This window comes from Schistocerca americana, chromosome 4, assembly GCF_021461395.2.
Source record: "Schistocerca americana isolate TAMUIC-IGC-003095 chromosome 4, iqSchAmer2.1, whole genome shotgun sequence".
In the NCBI taxonomy this organism is placed as follows: Eukaryota; Metazoa; Arthropoda; class Insecta; order Orthoptera; family Acrididae; genus Schistocerca; species Schistocerca americana.
The window spans coordinates 290552187-290568272 of record NC_060122.1 but is presented as its reverse complement, the minus strand read 5'-3'; the positions used below and the strand labels follow the sequence as shown (position 1 = coordinate 290568272).

The window sequence follows — 16086 nt, the reverse complement described above, 5'->3', positions numbered from 1 at the left end:
GTGATTGATGAGTAAAGCTGCGTCGAAAAGTACACATGCGATTGGTACTTCTTTCCCACTAACTACAGGTCAAGCTGATAGTGGTATTAGTACATGATGGTTGTTTGTATGGGATGAAGTAGATCCCCTGATACATCCGGACGAGATTGAGACACTAGTTCCGTTCAGTCATCCTGAACCGAATTTTCTTGGTTCTCCCAAATCAATTGTGAGGAATGTTTCGTTGCATTGCTTTAAGTTCACAGCAGATTTCATGCCCAATTTTTTTCAGTCCCAGCTAGTGCATTATCTCTAATGATATCCGCTATTTTAACCACAGTTGCAGGTTCGACGTCCATAATGATAAAGATAAATATAACGAGCTCATAGTCGACGGGAAGTTAAAGGCTGGTTTCCTTTTTCCCTTACCTTACCTGTCGGTCTTTCTCATAGGTGAGTCATACAGATACTAGAGACAGACGATATAACTTGCGAGACAGTGCATCATTTTGTCAACCTCTAAATCTCGTGGATGGTTGTTGAACGTCCGTTGATCAGTATTAGCAGCTGTCATGACTTTCCCCTTCGTACATCGCGAGACTGAGTTCCAACTGGTGGCGTTGCTTGTACGTGACGCGGTTAGGAAATATACAAAGATAGTTTGATAAGCTGGTAAATTTCAATGAAAGAATGGAACATATTTGTTGTGTCTTCATGGTTGGTAAGCTTGGTTATTCCAAGAATCGTATAAAGAATTCCAACAATGTACTGTATATAATTCATCGTCTGAATTGTTCAGTATGTCCACTTGATTGAAAATGGAGAAAACCAAGTTTCGTGCTGTTACTAAACATTTTCGTTTGAAGGGTTGGACTACTGCACAAACCAAAACAGAATTGGACGACGCTCACGCGAGCTCTGTACCATTACTAACGACCACTTACTTTTTAATTAATGAATTTCAACGTGGTCAGAGAAACATCGAAGACGATACGCACTCCAGTCGTCCAGTTAAGGTCTTTACGAAAGGAACCGTTGACGACCTCCATGCTAAAGGAATGCAAGTTCACCAAATAAAAATTCGTGAGATTGCTGAAACTGCAGTCATCTCAACCGAATGGGTGCGTAATATGCTGGATGGAGAATTGGCTATGAAGAAGCTGTGTGCAAGGTGGGTGCCGCGATTGCTCATAGTCGACCAAAAATGCATCCGGCACAACATAATCAACACGATGTCCGGCGATGTTTAATCGCACTCTGCAAGACATTTTGCACAGATTTGTGACTATTGATGAAACCTTGATCCCTCATTACAATCCAGAATGATAATGGCAGTCAAAACAATGGACAAAGGCTGATGAAAGAGCACTGAAGAAGGCAAAAAGCATTTTGATTGCCTAGGATTACTCCTCGCAGATTACTTGGAGAAAGGCTGAACCATAACTGGACGCTATTATGCTTCATTATTCGATCATCTGAAACTTGCGTTGGCTGAAAACAGTCCAAAGTGCTCCTTAGTCAGGATAATGCAGCATCACACACGTCAGCGATAACAATGGCGAAAGTGTGTGAATTGGGTTTGAGTTGGTTCCTCATCCGCCCTATTTTCCACACTTAGTCCCAAACAACTTCGTTCTGTTCCCTACCTTGAAACTTCGGCTTTCTGGGAAGAAATTTTCATCAAATGAGAAAATAATTTGCAGTCAACGAGTATTTTGCAGAGTTTCCCGATGGGATGAAAAAGTTGGAGAATCGATGGACAAACTGTATATCCCTCAATGGAGACCATGTCAAGCAGAAGGTGAGTTGTTCACGAAACAAACTTTTTTCTTAGTCTTTTACAAGACTTATCAAATCACCATCATAGAACCAGAGACAAATAGGTTATCATTCTTCATCATAAGCAACAAATGGTACATTGTTATAATCTAGCACCTCGGAACGACTATCTCGGAAACAGCGAAACTGCTCGACTGTTCACCTGCTGCTGTCACGAGCAGCGATGGAAACTGAGTGAAGGACGGTGGAATCACGAATAGGTGGCAAGGTGTTGGACGTCCACGCTTCATCACAGGAATTGGTGGTCAGGGGCTTGTCAGCTCTTTAAAGCACAGGATACGTACTGGCGATCTGTGGCAGATCTGATGACTGAATATAACGCTGGTGGAGGCACAAGTGTTTTGGAACACACTTTTCAGTGCACATTGTTGATCATGGGACTCCACAGCAGATGACCTATATGTATTTCCATGTTGACCGAACGACATCGTCAATTACGATTGTATTGGTCACGGGACTATCGAGAATGGACCATGAGAAAAGGAAACATTTCACTTGGTCTGATGAAGCACATTTCTTGTTACATCAGATCGATGGTAGTATCCGGATACGCCATTATCCAAGTGAACAACTGCTTGAAACGTGGATGCAATCTGGTGGAAGCAGCTTTATGTTATGGGAGACATTCACCTGCGCTTCTACTGGATTTGTGGCAGTAATAAAAGGTACCATGACAGATGTGGTCCGTTGAACATCATTGCAGACCACCTGCTTGACGTCTTACCTAAAGGCGGTCACATCTTCCAGCTGGATAACTCCCCATGTCACAACGTTAGAAACGTGTTACACTGGTTTGAGACGCATGACAGTGAACTCAAGCTGATATATTGGCCGCAACATTCTCTGGCCTGAACTCGACGGAACACATCTGAGTTGCTACCACTTGCAGTTCTGCATCCACACACCACTGATCCGTAATGAACAGGAAATGTGAAACCTGTGCGTACACATCTGCTGCCACATACTTCCGGAAACCTGCCAAGTACTTGTCGAATCTATGACACGCAGAATGGCTTGAATGTTGCCTTCCAAAGGTGGACCAAGGAGCCATTAAGCAGGGGGCCGCAATGTTTTTGCTCATCGGTGTATATCAGTTCCAAAACTCTGACCGAAGTTTCGGATAATGAAGTAGCATGAATACTAAGAGTGTAGAAAATGGAAAGAATCTCTAGAAAATTACAAGCTGTATTTAACACAGGATACTTTTCAGTTTCTTCCCATGTGGATGGGTTTTTAGCCTGATCAGTGGGAGAGAACGTTCAAGCCTGGAAAGGTGCCAATTCACGGGCTGATCATACCTGTTGTCACTAACAAACTTGATAATACTCGTGGGTCCACAGATAGTACTGGTAAACTACAGGAAGTTGAGTAAGGTAAGACAGAAAGGGAAACTTACGGAAAGACTGAATTCCAAGATGCAGGCGGAAGCGACTCAAAGAAAGAGTAATAACACCTCCACAATTACACGACTGAATAGCCACAATCTGTAGATTTGTCTTCACAATCGTAAGGCCCAGTCAAACACTGATAATGGGGCGTGTACACTTTTACATCTAAATCAATACTCCGCAAGCCACCATACTACGTGTATCGGAGGGTACCCTGTACCATTACGAGTGATCTCCTTTCCCGTTCCACTCGCAAATAGATCGAGGGAGAAATGACCGTCTGTATGCCACTGTATGAGCCCTAATTTCTCTTATCTTACCTTCCTGGCCTTTAAGTGAAGTGTGTGTTGGCAGCAGAAGAATCGTCCTGCAGTCAGCTTCAAATGCCGGTCTTCTAAATTTTCTCAGTGGGGTTCCTTGAAAAGAACGTCGTCTTCCCTCCAAAGATTCCCATTTGAGTTCCCGAAGCATCTCCGTAATACTTGCATGTTGATCGAACCTACTGGTAAAAGATCTATGTAGCCTCTGAATTGCTTCACTGTCTGTCTTTAATCCGTCCGATTGGGGATCCCATACACTTGATAAATAGTCAAGAATGGGTCGCACTATTGTTCTGTACACAGTCTTCTTTTTAGATAAACCACACTTTTTTAAAATCATTCTAGTAAACTGAAGCTGACCATTCGTCCTCCCTACTACAAACGTTACATTGTTCTATTTCTTATTGCTTTGCAATGTTACACCTAGATATTTAATCGCCATGACTGTGCCAAACAGCGCACTACTGATGCTGAATCAAACATTATGGGATTGTTCATTCTACTCATTTGCATTTATCCTCCGTTGCTGGCGCGGATGGCACTCGTCATCCACATGACTTCCCCGCTCCATTTTGTTCGCCAGGGCTGTATTGAGTTCGCGCCATTTTCAGTATCTTTCTGTAAACTCTTCGGCCGTTAGCTCCAATCATTGTTGTCTCTCAGTTACGAAAGACACGTTGTTTATGAAACATTATTATAGTCTGGAGGACACTTGTCATCCGCGCGAGCTCTGCTGCCACAATCTGAAACTAAGTAATTCTGTATTACTTTATTGCTTTCCTATATTCAATCGATCTTTCGTGTGCGTAAATTTAGACGTACTGAAACTGATTGCAATTACCTTCCATGTTACCTAGTATTCTTTTTATTTTTACATTGTGGAAGAAATCTCAAAGGCAAAAAACCTCGGACAGAGTTTAGTAGAGATCCTAATGTATGGTTGGAATGGTTCAATGAGCTGATGATGAAGATGCTCACAGTGATAGCGCTGACTCTGAGACTAAGGATTCTGCTCATGAAACCCGTCATGATTCAGGAACAGAACAAGAAGAGTCAGAAAATGATGAATATGAATCACAGGAAGAAGTAACTCAAGAGGATGCATTTTTTACGGAAAGATGGAATAACTAAACGGGGGAAAAATAAATATCCTACCAGTGTTAGAAGCAGATCTTGTAATTTTATTACCGATTTGCCTGGACCAAAAAATCAAGCTCGTATAAAAAAGGCGAAATAGAAATTCTGAATTTGTTCTTGGATGAAAACATAATAAGCATTAACGCAACATGCACTAATATGTACATCAATTAAGTTCGTGGTAACTTCTCTAGGGAAAGGGACGCTAAAGAAACAGATGCGATAGAGATCAAAGCTTTCATTGGTTTGTTATATCTATGTGGATCTTTGAGATGAGAAGTTCTGGTAACAGTATATCGAAATTGTGTGATAACACAAAGGGAAACGGATTTGAATCATGTTATTTATGCATAAGTGAAAACCGATTCAGGTTTCTGTTGAGATGTCTGAGGTTTGATAATATCCGTGATAGAGGTGTTCGCAGAGAGATTGACTAGTTGGCTGCTATCAGAGCTCTCAGAGAGGTACTTGAACTATTCACGAACAATTGCCAAAAATATTTTTCACCTAGTGAATATCTTACTGTTGACGAACAGCTTTTGGCCTTCAGAGGGAACTGCCCGTTCAGGCAATATGTTCCTAGCAAACCAGCAAAGTATGGGTTAAAAGTGTTTGCTTTGGTTGACGTAAAACCATCTTACACTTTGAATTTAGAACCGTACGTCGGTAAGCAACAAGAGGGACCATGTAATGCCAGTAATTCAGCTGAAGACATTGTTTTTCGAATGGTCAAACTGTTTCAAACGTTAGAATATATTATACTGTGTACAAATATTAAATGCATTATATTTAGAGTTAATAAAAAAATCATAAAATCAGTCATAAAGACCGTTCAAAGTGTACAAATAGACCGCTTGCTTTGTGGATGACACCAGTTATCCGCGCGAGTAACGACGTCACGAAATTTCGCGTGAGTAACGGAGGATTAGCTTGCATTTTTCTGCGTTTTCAGCTAGCTGCCATTCATCAAACCAACTGGAAGTTTTGTCTAAATCATCCTGTATCCTCCTACAGTCACTCAGCGACGACTTCTTCCCGTACACCCCAGCATCATCAGAAAACGGCCGCCGATTGCTGCCCGCCCTGTCTATCACATCATTTATGTGTCTAGAGACTCTTAATGATACCTTTGTCTCTGATGAACACTCGCCGTCGAGGACAACATATTGTGTTCCATTACTTAAAAAGTCTTCAAGGCACTCACACGTCTGGGAACTATTCCGAATGCTCCTAGCTTCGGTAACAGTCGTCGCTGCGGCACCATGTAAATGCTTCCCAGAAATATGGGATCTGCCTGTTTCCATCCACAGTTCGCAGTATATCATGTGAAAAAGGGAAAGCTGAGCTGCGCACGAGCAATGCTTTCTAAAACCGTGTTGATTCGTGAACATTAGCTTCTCGGTCTCAAGAAAATTTATTACATTCTAACTTAGAATGTGTTCAAAGACTGTGCAGCAAACCAACGTTACGTATACCGGTTTGTAATTTTGCGGGTCCGTTCTTTTACCCTTCCTATGTACAGGAGTCACTTTGACTTCATACTGTGTAAATTATGACGTTGTCAGGGTTGTGAGAGATTGTTGTTATTATGGTTGTTTGAAAGCCATACTAAAGGTATTTAATAATCACTGATGTGTACAAATTATTATTATATTAAAATTTTTATAAATGTTCTTGTTACTAATGAAAATATTACTACATCAAACTGTTTTTTTTTTTGTTATTATTTAGAAAACAATAGCCATCTGCGGCACGTTAAAAGCGGAAGCGAGTGACAGATGACGGAAAATTATATTTCGGGCTTGGGGGAGAGGAAGGAAATAACACAATGGGAAAGCCCCTCTCCACCCAGAACCAAACCCTGGAACCATGCCACGGGTTCAGGTCCTCAACTCTCCAGATATCTTGTAGACCCCACGTCACAATGAGTCGGCAACGTTATCACCTCCTTCACAACGCATGCAGTGTGTAAACTGCTTCTTGATCGCTAAAACAGGAGGAGAGCAGAGCACACGGCACAATGACTCCTAGGATGAGAGCATAGCATACGAATATCTATGGAGTGAGCTTAGGGTACTAAATCGAAACGAAACAGTCATGTCATCTTGTTAAGAAATAATTGTTTACATTTTCCGCTAAGACCAGAACTTAATATTACACATAATTATATGTCCTGTTTTCATACTTCCATTTATTGATAACGGCAATGGTGCTGAATTGTTGCAGCTACAGATGCAAATGGAAATTCGTCTATGAGGAAAAATTACTTTTCGTAGGTAAGTAGCACAGAAGTCTAATAATAGTCATCATACAAGTAAGGAGCCCTTTACATGTTGATTAATGTCGGGAGATTCTGTAATGAAGGCATTAAATCATACGGCTAACTTATGTCACTCTATGGACTTTGGTGCCCACATATTTATGAGGCAAGTGGTGGATAAATTTTGTAGTGCGGGATTGTACAGACAATCAATATGTTTGAATGTACAGTCAGTCTCACAAGAAAGTGTACACCGTTATCTGTATGAAATAAAAGACCCTATTATATGTTTGCATGAAAATACATGTTATTACTAATTGCACAATTACCTAATAGTTAATCCAGTCACCGCCACTATCGATTACAGCTTAGCACCTTAGCCCTGTCCGCCCCGATATCTGAGTGGTCAGCGTGACAGATTGCCGTCCTACGGGCCCGAGTTCAATTCCCGGCTGGGTAGGGGATTTTCTCCGCTCAGGGATTGGGGTTTTCTGTCTTCATCATCGTTTCACCCTCATCCGGCGAACAGGTCGCCCATGTGGCGTCGAATGAATACCTGCGCCAAGACGGCCAGAGCTGCCCCGCAAGGGACCTCCCGGTCAATGACGCCAAACGTTCATCTCCATTACCTTAGCCCTCTCTCCGGTAAATCATCCATGTTTCCAACCTCTAAATATGGATTGACCCGCTTCGCAACGAATGTCTTTGACTTTCTAAGAATTTTAGCAGCAGCTCCATATGAAAGCTTTGGTCCCTTTGGATGTTTTACGACGAACATTGGCTCGTGACGCTTCAGTTATTTTGCACTCATTTTAAACTGCAACTGACAAAACAAAGCATTCAACTCTCACACTGTATAAAAGCGCATTGATTACAGATTCGAGATGCTGCCAGAGATGTCGCGGCGGACGTTACATTTAAAATTATGGCGTACACTTATTTGTGGAACTGTCCATATAGACTTATTAGAGCATTAGTCGCCTGTAACTCAGATTTATATATGATCATCTGAGTCATTTCATCCGTATTACACAGTTTTACAAACCACTGTACTTATTTTATAGTAATCACAAAGGTCCTATGACTTGATGAATGATTATGTGTGATTAATGTAATTACTCGAAGGATGTACAAAGACTGAAAAGATTGTATCAGAAAATAAAAACAGAAGACTTTCATCCTTGAAAATATTGCAGATTGTGGTAACTCGCCAATCTGACGTGTGTCATAGCTCCAAGTTCGAAGTTTTCTGGCCACTTTCACTTTGGTGTCTAACTCAGCCATTTCGCAATGCCACCACAGCAGAATTCATTAAAAGAGACACAGAACAACAGTTAAACGTAATGCGAAACCAAAAAATGGTTGTGGCTATCCTTTCTTTCCGTATTAAAAAAAAAAAGGCTACACATTACCTTGATGCAAAAAAGGAGAAATACCCTCACTCCACCATCATTTCAATTCTCAAAAGTTCATTTTTGCTACGTAAGTCAGTAGAATTCCAATTTTTTTGCTTATTATCACTGTTCGTCATACATGATAGACATACACATTAAAGACGTATAGTAACTATTATGTGCTCATGAAGGTTTTATATACTGAAGTCTGATTTCCTGCCATTGTAGCATGACAAATTGTAGTTAAAACGATGCATTTTGGAGAGGTCCTTCATGCGGTGCAAAACTGAAACTGCATTTTCGTGATATGCAGGCATAAATACAGAAAATAGCAAATATGACAATACCTTCGGAAACCTTGATATCAAGTTGGGGGCTGTGTATTTTATTTCTGATGCTAATTGTCGAGGAGGGAAGGAAAGTGGCGTCACAAAGTTAGAACGACTTTAACTTTCGTGGCGTGGGAAAGTGACGTCATAGTGTGTTACCACAGGAATCTGGGTTTTTACACACACAATTTTGGTGGCGCCACTCTAGTGGCTACCAAGTGGCGTCACTTTTGTTGCATGTAGGAACTCAGCTTTAAGCCATCCTCACACAGGACATATTGCTCATCACAATGCATGCCAAATGTGGTGTCAATCGTAGATGCTGCATTCTCTGAAATGAACTGCTACATCTCATACAACATGGTTCTCATCATATTTGCAACCACTGCACTCTCTAGAGGCAGTTCCCGACAGCATCCCATGCGCAAGATTCTGGACTCGTCGATGGGATGAATAGCTAATTGCTGGTAGAGGAAAACTTTGTACTTCGAAATAATGTCTCTGTTATATTTTCTTTGCACCTAGTAGTTTTCAGACGCCATCTTTGTTTAAAAAGTGTGACAATTTATGTGTGATGTATTGCGATAGAGAAAAGAGTCTGCGACCACTAGAGGTATTCTATTTCAGTTGTTTTATTTTCACAGTTACATTCACATTTAGTTTTTAGTCAAAACCTCCCCAAAAACCATTTCTGATATAGTGTTTTGTTTTTCCACTAGACACTGTCACAGGTTACCCCAAAGTCGTAACACAACACACACACGTCACATTAACACATACAAATCCACTTGACAGTGAAGGTTTAAACCTTTGAAACATATAGTGTATATAAATAAACAGAGACTGGTAACAGTAATCTTGTTTCTTTATTCAGCACTACATAATGTTGTGAAGTGATCTGAGATTCATAGTAGTAGAACTTATTCGATAACTCGATTAAATCTCCATCTCATTTTCGGTTTTAAACTTAATATACAATGAGGTGATAAAAAGGTATGGAATACTTCCTAATATAATGTCAGACCTCCTTTTGACTGGCGTAGTGCAGCAACTTGACATTGCAAGGTCTCAACGAGTCGTTCGAAGTCTGAACAGAAATACTGAACCATGCTGCCTCTGCAACTGCCCATAATTGCGAAAGCATTGCTGGTGCATGATTTTGTTCATGAACTGACCTCTTGATTACATCTCAGATATGTGTTGGGTAACCTGGATGAGCAAACCATTTGCTCGAACTGTACAGAATGCTCTTCAAACCACTGGCGATTTATCTGCTAATAAACATGCAAGCAGTCGCTTTTTTTATGATTCACTGAACTGTAAATATGTTTTCGAGCCACTGCAGGCAAATCATCAGACGAAGTGTATCTAGATGCTAGTAGCATCAGCACTGCATCTAGCTACACTTGGTCCACAACATAATGTTCTTGTAACACCGCCATTTGATGATGATCCTGTAGGGGCTCGAAAACATGTTCATGGTTGGATAAATCGTAAAAAAGAGACTGGTTGCATGTTTATTACCAGATAAAACGCCAATTTAAATCACAGTTGCTGTTCGTCATTCACAACGGATACATGGAAATTCTTCAAACCAATCGTGAACAATGTTGCCCCAGTGACATGGCACGTTGTCATCCATAAAAATTCCATCGTCATTTGGGAACATGAAGTCCATGGATGGGTGGACATGGTCTCCAGGTAGCCAAACATAGCCATTTCCAGCCAGTTATCGTTTCAGCTGGACCATAGGATGCAGTCCATTCACAGCCCATACCATCATGGAGCCACCACCAACTTGCACAGTGTCTTTTTGAAAACTTGGGTCCATGGCTTTGTGGTGTCTGCACCACACTGGAACCCTACCATCAGCTCTTACCACCTTAAATCGGGACTCATCTGACATGCCACAGTTTCCCACTAGTCTAGCGTCCAATCGATATGGTCACGAGACCAGGAGAGGGCTGCAGGTGATGTCATGCTACTAGCAAAGGCACTCACATTGGTCGTCTGCTGCTCCCGGCGGTTAAGCCGAATTTCGCCGCACTGTCCTAACGGATACATTCATCATACGACCCACATTGATTTCTGCAGTTATTTACGCAGTGTTGCTTGTCTGTTAGCACTGACAATGCTACGCAAAGGCCACTGCTATTGGTCGTTAAGTGAAGTCCATCAGTCAGTGCGTTGGTAATATTGCGAGAGGTAATATTTGAAATTTGGTATTCTTGGCACTCTCTTGACATCGCGGATCTCGAAATATTGAATTCCCTAACGATTTTCGAAATGGTATGCCCCTTTGTCTAGCTCCAACTGTCATTCCACGTTCAAAGTCTGGTAGTTTCTGTGTTACAGCCATAATGGTCAGAAATCTTTTCATGTAAATCACCAGAGTACAAAATGCTTCGCCAATGCACTGGCCTTTTATACCCTGAGTACACGATAGTACCGCCATATGTATATGTGCATATCGCTATCCCATACCTTTCCTCACCAGAGTGCAGTTAAAGAATCGCATCTAATGTCACTTTACAGAAGTTAATATCCCTATTCTCATTGTTGTATTGGCCACCAGCTCTCCAAAGTTACGTACTTAATCATACAGATTTCAAGATCGAAATTTGTTTCGTAATTTCATTTTAATGGAAGAGGAGATTTTTTCAGTGCTGCTCAGCATCACTAAGAAAGATATTTACCGGCATAAGAAAGAAATTTACCGGCAAGATACAAACATAAGGCAGTCCATAAAACAAAGAGATATGTATATTTATTTCACTGTAAGTTTCATTGTATCAAAATCTTCGGCCGGTCGTTGTGACCGCGCGGCTCTAGGCGCTTCAGTCTGGAACCGCGTGACCGCTACGGTCGCAGGTTCGAATCCTGCCTCGGGCATGGATTTGTGTAATGTCCTTAGGTTAGTTAGGTTTAAATAGTTCTAAGTTCTAGGGGACTGATGACCACAGATGTTGAGTCCCATAGTGCTCAGAGCCATTTGAACCATTTTGAACCACCAAAAACTTCCAGTGTATAACTTTTGTTTACTTCCTGATATAGAATAGAAGTAACGTTAAAATTTCGGGCCACTGGAGAAACATTCCAATCGTTGGAACAAGAATTGTAGCAAATACATTATTTATAATAAATAACATAGCTTACTGCATATAATACTTCTGTTAAATTAATAAGAAAAAACCGAAACGTGTAAAAAAGGTAAAAATACTGGAATGAGCTTGACACGAACTACTACCTTTCTCTATACAGCTCACGTAACTACCCTGTGGCTTCGACATGACAGTCCGCGGCTCAGTACATGGTACGTACTATGTAATGGATGCATCTGGAACTGTCATATTTGATATTTAATTACAACAAATTGTACCAAAAGGACGAGCTTCTAATAGATCATCACTGTCCCATAGCACGGAAGTGGTATATTTTATAGCACACAAGTTATAACACTAAAATCATTAAATAGGGGAAGCCTTTAACTACTGGTATATAGTCACCTATCATTTTGTTATAACAGATCCTACCTAAAACGACGCGATTTTGAGAAATCCTCCATTTTTCTGATGCTTTGAAATAGCTAATATTCATAACGCGTACACTATACTGAAGAAAAACACAAAATATGGAAGTTAATTGCAAACGATGTGGCGGCAACTAAATTCTGCTTCTAACGTAAAGCCAACGTTGTGTCTCATTGGCCATGTTCTTCTCCACGAGGCAAAAATCTGACATGCCAGATTCTTCATTGCGCGCTTTGCAGTGTAGTCGAACGCGGACATCCACGCTGTCGCGTCACCAGCTCCTTGTCCAATTGCGTTTTCACGTCCCGTGAGAGGACAGCTTAGACTGTATTTCGAGTGGCACCGACAACTGTCGGCAGACTCAGTTGCCAGAGGCCGCAAGATAACATCGGCCGACAGCTTGGTCTCAAGGCATCTGACCTCCTCCATCAGTTTTTGGAGGGATCAAGGAGGTCAGCTTAGAATCTGGTCTACTAAGTAGTTTAGAATCTATGTTAACCTCCTTGGGCCGGATGGATGACACGACGCCTCTGTGCTAGGAGACCACCGGTGCATTGCAGCTATTAAAAAGACGGCGAATGCATGTGAATGAGCTATATCTATCTCGAAAAGAACTTACTAGAATAAATTAGAACAAATTAGAATAAACAGACAAGTTTTACGAATATGTGAGATGAAGACAGATACGCTCTATTACATACCAGAAATGATTTGTGGTGATATTGAAGAGCAAGATTACAAACACTCCGCAACACGGACATGTCAATTAGTGCATATAAGGCAAACATACATTTTTAGAATAAGATACTCTAAAAATCTAAATCAATGAAAAGCGGAAACACACACCACGTTCGCAAACCACCCCATATAACACAATCACCATCTTACTGGCATAAAAAGATCAATAAGCAGGAATAATAGTTTGTAGACAGTTAATACCCACCTACCAGGACCCAAAAAGGATCCACTATAGACAGTACCTAACTTTAAGCACAAGATACGTCACCATATTCACTTGAACAAATTACTGTCGAGATTCTGTTATAATTTACGTGTAAAATTTCCAATACAGATTTTTGCCTACTTTGCTGCGATTTCAGTTCACAGATTCGGTGGTGTATCCCAATTACGGTATTTCTCACACCTAGGATGCCACAGACTACTCCTTTCTTGGACTAAGCGCATCTGTTTCTCTCAGTCTATATTTCTTGTATGAGGAAATCTGCTGATGCCACCGAAGAAACTGATATTGACATCACCGATTGTCATCCGAAGTATCTCCGTTCGGGCAATGAGACTGGCTGGGTTGTGGCGGCCGATGTCGGTCGTCGGTGAAATCCGCCAATGCCGGTGCCCATGTGACCAGAACTTAACAGCTGACACGACGGGACGTACCGTTTTCCATGTATTCCACGGTGTTTTGCACAAAATGGATGCAGATACAACCAAAACAGTTTGTTAATTAAGCGAAAAGCATCGTTCCAATGGCCTTTGCGTTAAGCAGACACCTAGTTACATTGACAACAATGACTTATTCTTACTTGCTAGCAGTAGCCCCTAAATTTTATAAGTTTAGAATTGCGCAGGCGCCAGTTCGAACCTTAAAAAGCACTGATTATCTTTTACGAACAGCGTTCCTCCGAATTAATATAATGCATACCAAGCAGCATATACAAAATTGTAATTAAACACGTAAGCTTTATTAATGAACTGTGGCTGATTTTCGGATTTTGGAACTCATTGAACCTTATGAACGATAGATGCAAGTACATTCAGATATGTTTCTGATGTGATCAGTTCACATCGACGATTGTAGAAAAACTGTTCGGAAAAATTCATATATTTTAGCAACTATTTCATTAGTACTTGTTCTAATTCTTCAAAAACTACCCAATTCCCCCTTCCTTTACAGAAATATTTAACAATGACCGTGTAGCACATAGTGTAGTTTCTCGCTCGTACTGCATGTTTCATTTTCTGCCTCTGATCGTCTAAAACTGTATTAAGTGCCGTACGTGAAGCGTCGTGCAAAAAGCATGTATAAATAATTTACTCATAATCAGCAGAGTAAATTTCCGTTCTTACCATCCTTGCCGTCCTTACGAGACCCCTTTCCGTAATGAATTGGTACAGCCTTTAAGAGGACTGTGTTTTATATACATGCATTTAACGCACTGATAGTACTGAAGGTCACAGTGGAGTGTAAACAACTTCTTCCCAACTGATAAATGCCGATGTTGTACCTACCTACGGAAAAGACTAGCAATAAAATAAGTGTATTTGAACAATACTCAGCCTAGTTGTTATTCGAAAATGACAAGTTACACACTGCTATAGAACGGCACGCGGCGAACTTGTGTAAAAACATCGTCGTACACGCACAACATCCAGTCAGAGATTTTGTTTGAGTGCGCATGGTGCTCGTTCTTATGCTTGTGGTGTGTCTGGTGACGAAATAGTTTTACTTTCCACCCGGACTTTTAACTCCATCGAAGTACTGTATAATATAATCCCTGAAGTCTTCTGTCTCTAGCTTGCAGAGATTCTACACAAAAAACTACTATTTCATCAAATATGAGACTGAAATAAAGCCGTAGGAAAATTACAGTATTTAAAATGAACACAAATCGGTAGAGTATGAATAATTCGCATTTGAATTGTTCTACGGACGGTACTATATAGCAGCCTTTGATACGAGCGGAAATCAATGTTAAAGTAATTTAGACTGATGGTAAAGCTCTGCGTTTGCGTGCTATAGTGCGCCTGAACTTTGTCGGTATTTATTACCAGTTCCTCGTCATTCAGCAGCCATGGCTGAGCAGACACCGCCACTTTAAAACATATATCTTTTTAAGTACTAGATTACAATATACATTACAATAATAAGACAATCATGTTGCAAAGTAACAGAGTTGCTGCTGTTTTCATTGGCACTGAGTTGCAGCTCAGGTAGACACCGTTCTATCACCAAAAAAGTATTCTTCTGTACTGTACCAGTGTTGGTCTTTTGGTATAAACAATAATTGAATCCTAAATTGTTCAACTGGTTATGACTGAATATCCTTAGGTAGAACATTAAATAATTTTTAGGCCACCTTTCAGAAACTGCCCTGTGTCTTAATTAATTGATAACTTGGCCTGTCTTTATAGTGAGTGATGTATTGATGAACTTCATTTCTCTTTCTGTAGGTCTTATGATCTGTAAGCCCAGAAGCTTAACAGCTGCTGTGTCACCCAGTGCTTCAGTCTCACTTAGACTCCATATCATCCTCTTTGTTTTGTCATCATCAATTTCCATCTAGTTCTTGGCCTCACTGAATGGGACGTCTGCTTGTCGAACAGCTTGAAGTACATTCTCCCCTTTTGAGAACGAAGTTGTGTCGTCTGCAAACTGCCAGGTGTGCCCATTGGAGCCTATGTCATTAACGAAAATTAAGAACAACAAGGCCCCTATTATGTAACCCTATGGCACATGATGTTTCTCTCTTCATTTCAACTGATTCTGCTACTTGTACTGATACAGCGAGTCATCTGTTATTTAGGTGGGATTTGAGAGTATGTAGAACAGCTGCACCAGTACCATATGATTTTAGCTTGCTGAGCAGGGCCATATGTGGGATACAATCAAATGCCATACAAAGGTCATGGAGTACCAGTGCTAAGAACTCAATTTCAGCAAAACCCTGACTTTTTTTGTAAGCGTCAAGTACTGTTGTTGTAGTCAACTTACACTTCCGAAAGCCATGCTGTGTTTCGTAAGGTTATTTCCTTCAAAACAACTTAATAGCTGCTCTCTCATTATGGACTCTGTCACCTTTAGTACATGACATGGATGAAATTCAATGCTTGTTTGTGACTCCATAGTTAAAGAATAACACTGCTGTGGGTGAATAGTCAGTACACCATCATA

The 16086-nt window shown here is 40.8% G+C and overlaps 1 protein-coding gene across 2 annotated transcripts in view; it reads right to left on the bottom strand.

Annotated features, from left to right (window-relative positions):
• LOC124613320 (N-acetylneuraminate lyase-like) overlaps positions 1–14577 on the bottom strand; it is a 79090-nt gene extending 64513 nt beyond the window's left edge. Inside the window, exon 1 of one of the 2 annotated variants that reach the window (XM_047142017.1) lies at positions 14506–14577. In XM_047142017.1, coding sequence (XP_046997973.1) covers positions 14506–14544 — 39 coding nt within the window. In that variant the 5' untranslated portion in view covers positions 14545–14577. Of the gene's footprint in view, positions 1–14261; positions 14434–14505 lie in introns of those variants that run through there. The other variant, XM_047142018.1, reaches the window with a different exon arrangement.
• Between the last annotated feature and the right edge of the window lie 1509 nt (positions 14578–16086).